The 8,020-nt window shown below is 37.5% G+C and overlaps 1 protein-coding gene across 1 annotated transcript; it reads right to left on the bottom strand.

Moving 5' to 3' along the window:
• Positions 1-842: 842 nt before the first annotated feature.
• On the bottom strand, positions 843-6,857 carry krt56.L (keratin 56 L homeolog). Its single transcript, XM_041576801.1, has 8 exons — positions 6,413-6,857; positions 5,493-5,575; positions 4,870-5,026; positions 4,155-4,316; positions 3,549-3,674; positions 3,092-3,306; positions 2,909-3,012; positions 843-2,177 (listed from the first exon to the last, which is right to left on the bottom strand). The coding sequence occupies exons 1-8, from the start codon at positions 6,818-6,820 to the stop codon at positions 2,092-2,094; spliced, it is 1,341 nt and encodes a 446-aa protein (XP_041432735.1). The 5' UTR covers positions 6,821-6,857; the 3' UTR covers positions 843-2,091.
• Positions 6,858-8,020: the final 1,163 nt, after the last annotated feature.

Raw genomic sequence — 8,020 nt, 5'->3', positions numbered from 1 at the left:
CCTATATATTTATCTTTATTCCCTATTAATAACATTGGGATCACTGACCTTCCTATATATTTATCTTTATTCCCTATTAATAACATTGGGATATCACTGACCATCCTATATATTTATCTTTATTCCCTATTAATAACATTGGGATCACTGACCTTCCTATATATTTATCTTTATTCCCTATTAATAACATTGGGATCACTGACCTTCCTATATATTTATCTTTATTTCCCTATTAATAACATTGGGATCAGCCATAATTTTTACTGGCCATGTGGCAACCCTACTCGCACTCTGAATTCATTTTCATATGTGCAACAGAAGCCACATCTGCTGCCCATAATTCACACTGAAATAAAACTGAAAACTCCATTTAAATGTAAGACCCCAGTCAGGAACAAGACAAAAGCCAGGAATGAGATCCTGCCAACCCCATACCAAGCAATAAGAAACACTATTCCACCTCCCACCGAAAATAAATGAAATAATAACTCAATTCATTTAATTTGTGTTGAATCTTTTTTATTTTAACATTTCATATGTGCATATGTAGTATGCCTGCCCTGCAAGGAGCTAATTGCCCCATGTCCATTGTTAAGCTTAGACCAGTGTATCATCCCAGGTAGAGTACTCAATAGGGCACAGGCACAATGTGATGGCCTAAATAAGGACACTGGTCAGATTGATAGTCTTTGCTATAAGCATGGTGCTTCCATAAACTCAGAATAAAAACATTCCTTATGATATTGCCCTAGAGCCATAATGCTTGAGGTTTTCCTCAAGTCACCTATGTATGATGATGCATCATCCCTGACTATTAATAAATAATAAAGCAGAATTCGAAATATCATTGCGTAAAAGAGTGTTTAATATGCGAGGCTTAACAAGAACAGTGAAGAGGCAGAATTACATGATAAGAACATCATGGGATATTGACCAAAAGCAAGCAAAGAAGTGGCTAGCATACCTTATACTAAAAAATATGCCCTATAGGGTTATTAAGGACATGTTTTTTTAGGCTTAACTCTATATTGTGCCTTGTATTATTCAGCTCCTTTATTGCATATTGTAGAACAAATTACGGAATCTTTCCCTGTCATGAATTCGATGTTTGGTGTTATAATACTATTTGTGTACCTTGCAAATAATGAATTCTACCATTTTACTAATGGATGTTTATTTTTAAGTATTAATAATGGTGTATAAGCAGTCATCTGAATTCATTATTAGGCATCACAGCATCAAGTGCTTTCAGGGAGCCTAAACCATTCAGATGTTACCAAACTTCTCCTCTTTTTCTCCTGTTGGGTGGTATTTGCCAACAGGTTGCACTGTCTGTCACTGTATTATGTGTTTGGGGTATGTATATAAGGTGACTTTTTCAGGCAGGCTAATAAGGAAGAGGGTACCCATGCATAGCTCATATGTCTCCAAATAACCCCAATGATGCCATCCCACCTCCTTCTTCTGTTTCCCTGCCCAACATCATTATCCATGTCAAAGAGATCCTTATAACCCCAGTTTCCCAAGTTTGCTGCTTAGCAATCACCTTTATTTTTGTTCTCTTCATTTCCCACATTCATATGCGTTCTAAGCTGTGTTTCTTTGACCTTTGGAGCATTTTTTTTGCATTCAGCACTATATAAATAACATTACAATGTCTTTTTTTGTATGGTGGTGCAGTGGATAGCATGTTTGCACTGTAATGATGGGTTCTTTATATAATTTCCAACCAAATCTCCCTTCCTTTTCTCCTGGTTGTTTGTTTCCCTCACATTTTTCAAAATCATAGAACTACATTATAGGTTTCTAATAGCATAAATAAACAAATGATAATTAGCATGGACACACTGTTCTCTACTGTACTGTGGTGACTGCCTATCACAGTTGGACACACAACATGGTGGTGGCAGTTTAAAAGCTTGCTCCAGCCAAGTAAAGGAGCCTCTGTATGTTTATCGTGTCAAATGTTGAAATAAAAATGTAAATAATAGATCCAGCATCAAGGAGCCTCATAAAACAAGAAAAAAAAGGCCAAGCCCAGAAAGTTCCTTCCTTAAAGTAACACAGAAGGTGGTGATTGATTATTTTGCTTTATACCTTCCGCACCTCTTCCTCCACTGACACAACCCTTCCATCCACCGCGTCTTCAACAATTTTCTTCACTTTGATGGTTCTCACTGGTTCATAAAAACAAAATAAGAAACTCTATTTTTGTGGGGTGCATATAAGTGGGTGGGGAAAAAACGAAGTAAAAGAAACAAGAAGGAGCACAGAATGGGAGAGCAGAAAGGAAACAAAGTGTGACTGCAGAAATGGGGAAGAGAAGAGGAAGGGGGAGGAGTGGGAGGTAAAATGTGGGTGAAAAATGAATGGATACATTTAGGAAGGAAAGAGAAGAACGAATGAGAATGGAAAAAGAAAATTAGTATGAGAAGGAAAAGAAGGACTGTAGATGTAGGAAGAAATATCAATGTTATGATTGGATGAAGGAAGCCAATTTATTAAACCCTTGAAAAACTGTACGCCTATGCATGTTGAATAATTTATTTAGGGTCAGAATACTGTAAATATGGGGATCCTTGCTGTGAGTGGGAACAAATATGGGCTCTTACGGAAGAAAAAAATGGTCTGGTCTTATGGCACAAACCTTTGGCAAGCCTTCAAATATTAAGCAGATAACTACTGAATATATATGGCTCTCACCCTTTAAAAGTTGCATAGCATAAACTTATATACTGTACATTGTAATGCATTAAACTGAAATCAATGAATCCAGTTTAGAGTCAGAAACAAAGCAAATGTCCTATCTTCATTACAGTAGCCCACAATGTCCTAGGTTACCAACTAACTGCATAAATTGCACAGTTGCTGACTCGTCGTTTTAACAAATCCTTAATAGTTCCATTACCTCCAGAATCAATGGGGCCAGCGCCAGGCCCACTTTGACCAATGCTGCTATTTGTTCCAGAGCCACTGCCCCTTCCTTTTTCCAAGTCCCTGGTTTGTTTGCTCCTGCAATTTAAAAACAGTATTAGTATATAGTGTGGACACACAAACCAACCAGTCTCCATCTATTCTGGATAATCCTTACCCTTCTCCATCCAGGAGTTTACGATATGTTTCAATCTCTTGTTCCAGCCTTGTCTTGATGTCTAAGAGCTGTTGGTACTCTAAGCGCTGGCATTCTGAGTCTGCTCTGATCTGTGCCAGCTTTTCTTCTATACTGGAAATGGTCACCTGAATACTTGACAGTTTCATACAGTAACTGCCCTCAGTTTCTGCCAAAGTCAGCTCCAGAGATTGTTTCTGCCAAGTAAAGAAATTAATTGCAAACACATTTAGGAGCTCTTAGAAATTAGCACCTCAGCTTAGACAGATGGACATTATTATCATGCAGATGAAAGTATTTAACATGGTCTACATGAATAAGATCATTTTCTGCAGCATAATTGGATCAAGCCCTTAATTAAATGTTTGATGTTCTATCAAAACATACTCCTAGATCTTGATACAAAGCTTTGCTGCAATCATTTTTTTTTATACATTACCATGGCAAATTTGGACTGAAGTTCAATTTCAAGAGCTTGGAGGGTTCTTTTAAGTTCTGAAATCTCAGTTTTGCTTGTCTGCAATTGTCCCGCCCCAGCAGATATTTGTTGTTTCAGATCTGCAGACTTGAGAAAATCACAAAACAATGACAAGAAAATCATTTAAAAAGCTGAAAATTCGGAAAGAAGGAATTCATAAAGCCTAAAGTGTAGCATGCAAAGTCTGATATGGCATGTCATTAGTCATGTTTTTTTTTTACTCACAAGGAAAGATTTTGTTTCCCAAAATTCCAGCATATGGCGTGTGTTTTACATGTCTCTTATTAATGGATGTTGCTGGTAACCCTGTTATATGTAAAGAAAATATAGCTGCAAAGATTCATTTTATTTTTGCCCTATTGCAACTATTTGGAGAAAAATTATGGTAAATTCTAATGGTCAGTTTTCCATTAACAAGGGGGACCCACTGGTCTTTGTTTTCATCTGCGAAACCCATTATTTGTCCTTGTTCAGAGAGTATTGTATATTGTGTGTATAATCAGTGACCAGAAGGGCTATTGTTTGCATATGTATGTTCATGACAATTCTATAATAAATCTTTCTTGCCATTTTGTTGAAACGTTCTTCAGCTTCTCTGCGGTTCTTCTCAGCCAGTGCTTCATGCTGAGCTCTCATGTCATTCAGTATTTTGGTCAGGTCCATACCAGGCACGACATTCATTTCCACATTAACTTGACCAAGTGTAGGCTTTGGGGCACCCTGCATTTCCTATAAAGAAAAGACAGAATCTAGTATGAATGAAACATACTGTAGAGGTCACTTTTAATGCTCACTTCAGCTCATTTACAAAATACTTCTCTTATTAAGATTATTATTTTACATTGCCCCTTTACATAACCCTGACTGGGCTAAAACGTCAACTTCCTACTTCCAGTCCAAAAGGAACCAAGAGCTTTTAAAAAGGTAAAAAAGTCCTCATTATAAAAGTGCTGAGGAAAGCCTGCACTGGTAGCCACTATTCCACACCCAAGGGGCGATTTTGGTAGATTTCTGGTAGAAAACCATGTATAATTTCTGTACCATTTTTGTGTAATGTTAACACCTTGAAACACCATGTTTAAGTGTTCAAGCCACCCACCATTGTTCCCATCATCAATGAACAACATCTGCCTCACTGGTGTTCAAAAACTTTACCTGTACTAGAACGTCAAGCTTTACTTTTTGTCACTGTCTTGCTAAGAATGTGCAGTTTTAAATATGCAAAATACAAAGACAATGTTTGTGCACAATTGATCTAATGTTGGTCTCAGTAAAGGCTTACTTCCTCGTGATTCTTCTTGAGATAAGCCAGTTCCTCAGTGAGACTCTCAAGTTGGGGTTGTAGCTTAGACTTGGACAGGGTAAGATCATCCATTACTTTATGGAGACCATTGGTATCAGCCTCCAATGAATGGTGAAGGACTCGCACATTATCATACCTGTTGAGATATGAATGATGCATCATTGTTTACAGTGGCGTAACTAGATGTTGCTGGGCCCTACAGCAAATTAATTTTAGGACCCCCAACATATCCAGTGTTTGTCCTGTTTTACCAATATATGTTGAAATTGCTCATCAATAAGAGCCTCATGGGGCCCCCTGTACCTCCTGGGCCCCCCTGCAGCCGCAGGGTCTGCTTCCTCTGTAGTTACGCCCCTGATTGTTTATCTTACTTATGCATGTTTTGGGTTTGTTTCAGTGGTACAGTATTGAACCAGATTTTCCCTAGTAAGAAATCCAGTGCTATTAGAAACTTTCAAGACTCAACAACGTTCCCTGTCATATTGAATCTGGCTCATTGTCCATCAATCTTAGTTTTGGAATTTAACTCTAAAGAGTGTGACATAGTCTATATAGACGCACATAAGGGATATATTGGGTTATATATTAACATGTCAACTCACTTGAGCCTGAAGTTGTCAGCAGCCAGCCTGGTATTATCAGTCTGTAGTAGGATTCCTGTATTGTCTTTTGTTGCATTAATTATCTGAAAAAGTCGATGTATACTTGTGATGCTAAACATGTAGTCTACTTTCTATTAAATGCATTTATAACAGACCAAAGATATTGTTACTCATTGTGCCTTACTACAAAGAGAAGTTTTACCAGCACTTTAGCAGACCTCCAAAGGACCATAAAACCAAAAAAATGGAAGAGGTTTGTTTACACTGAAAAATAATGTTAATATAGGACTATAGGACACACATTTAGATATCAAATAACAGATATGGTCTGCAATACAAATTGGTTTTACTACGTAACTGGATAGACCTAAACATGGGTCCAATGTAATTCAACTATAGAATGAAAACATCTCTCCTATAAAGAAAGAAGTTGGTTGGACAAATACATACTTAGTTTACAATATATATTCACAGGATTATCATAGTCACCAGCCAGGCATAACCCCTTTTATATCATCAGTCCTGAAAATGTAGTTAGGTTTCCAGGAATTTACCCACTGTTTCATGGTCTGAAACTTGGTAAGTTTATCAGTTTGGCCATCAGTATCTGTGTCTTCTTCAGCCAGACTAGCATCGAAAGTAGGACCAACAGTATTGAAGGAAGACTGAGTGGACACCCAGTGGAAAACACCAAAATGACAGCTTACAGCTCATTATGACACATGAGAAGTTATGTCAACCGCTGCACATGAAACAGCAGCAGAAACAAGTGTCCCTGTCTACAGTATACAATCTAAAATTATATATTCTTATTAAGGACAGTTTAGGGAACTCTTCAAGAGAATGTCAAAACAAAGTTTAACCACAAATGGGGAAAGAGTTAAATTTTATGGTAGTATCTGACACTTTTACCAACTTACCTTCAGTTTTAGGTCATCAATTATAGCGAAATACTTGCTGTAGTCCTTTTCTCCATCACTGGCAGTGTGTTGCTTGTCATGCCATTCTTTAATTCTGCGTTCCAGTTCCGCATTGGCTGCCTCCAGTTCATGGACTTTGTCCAAGTAGTTGGCCAAACGATCATTAAGGTTCTGCATGGTTTCCTTCTTGTTCCCCGAGAGGCTGCTGTCATACTGTTCTCCTGCACCACTATCTTCATAGGCAAGACTTTTTAATACCTTATCTTTTTTAAGTGGTTTAAATGAAAAAGGAGGACAGTCTTTACAACAATACTTACAGCCCCTCAGTTCACAAAGATAACATTTGATCCTATTTGAATTTGAATGGGCAAACCCTTTTCCCCCATAACTTCCACCTTTCACAGACATGATTAAGTAGTCAAAGAAACAGCCTTTCAGGTACAGACAGTCGATGCCTGGAAGAGGGTGATTTCTTTATATGCAATATCCCGTGGGTGTGACACAGAATATTAATAAGACTTTACAGTTGTTGTCTAACTTTACAAAAATGCACCATGGTCAGTTATTTTATTTACTGCACTGGGTCACTGTTGGGTGGAGTACAGGGAGTATAGTTCATATTCATCTGAAATCGAATAGTATTCATGGCTAATTATAATTAAGGAGGCTGCCATTGGCGCACAGGCTGTTATTCTTGACTTAAGCCACTGCATTTGCAATTAATGAGAGCTTTATAAACCTCTATTCCTCTCTATAATTTATTGATACATATGCTGCTGAAAATTCCATGCAGATGAATAGAGTGCATCGGAATTTCACCTCTAGTGAACTGTGCCAACATCAATTTCACCTTTTGATATACCGTACAGTATATACCCCAAAATGTGGCAAGTGCAGGGAAAAGAGTGAAATACAGTATAGAAGGCTTTCCTTTGGAAAAGATAAGCAGACATGGGATCCCTTTTCCGGATACCTATTATCCAGAAAGCTCCCATAGACTCAATTTGAAGCAAATAATTTCAGTTAAAAATGATGTCCCTTTACTCTTTAATAATATTACAACTTGATGGCAACTAAGCTGCATGAATCCATATTGGTGGCAAAACCATCCTATTGGGTTTATTTCATGTTTAAATGATCGTTAGCAGACTTAAGGTATGGTGATCCAAATTACAGAAAGATCCTTTATACAGTAAACACCAGGAAAATGACAGATTCAAACCCTGAGATGTATTTCTGCTTTATAATCTAACTAAAGAATAACACAACCTTTGTATGAATATTTACTGTATATGCTGTCCCTACTGTACATTATGGCACAGGATAAATAAGAGCACAATAAATAACTTTTCATGAACACACACACCCTACTTAATTCTAAACATTCAAACCCACAATATTAATTAAGCCTCCCAACAATTAGGCCAAATTCCAAGCATATTTACAGTCAACATGAAACAACATAGTCCTGTTGGAGCTGAAGCAATAAAACAGAGAATACAGGTGCAAAAGACCACAGGAAAGTGGAGATTTCTGGGATTTGTAGACAGCCAATAGCCGCTTGTTTGACATCTTTTGAGCTCATGCCATTGTTGACATTGACCATGG

This window comes from Xenopus laevis, chromosome 9_10L (genome assembly GCF_017654675.1).
Source record: "Xenopus laevis strain J_2021 chromosome 9_10L, Xenopus_laevis_v10.1, whole genome shotgun sequence".
NCBI classification, from domain to species: domain Eukaryota; kingdom Metazoa; phylum Chordata; class Amphibia; order Anura; family Pipidae; genus Xenopus; species Xenopus laevis.
Note: the sequence above shows the minus strand (reverse complement) of the source record. Positions and strands in the feature narration are given on the sequence as shown.

Bases quoted from the DNA above. Each gene is read 5' to 3' on its own strand.
- krt56.L (XM_041576801.1), bottom strand. From the start codon at position 6,820: ATGTCTGTGAAAGGTGGAAGTTATGGGGGAAAAGGGTTTGCCCATTCA. The intron at 5,027-5,492 runs GTGAGTTGACAT...ATATCTCAACAG, and splicing joins GCTGACAACTTCAGGCTCAA to GTATGATAATGTGCGAGTCC. The intron at 3,013-3,091 runs GTAAGGATTATC...TTTAAATTGCAG, and splicing joins AAACTCCTGGATGGAGAAGG to GAGCAAACAAACCAGGGACT.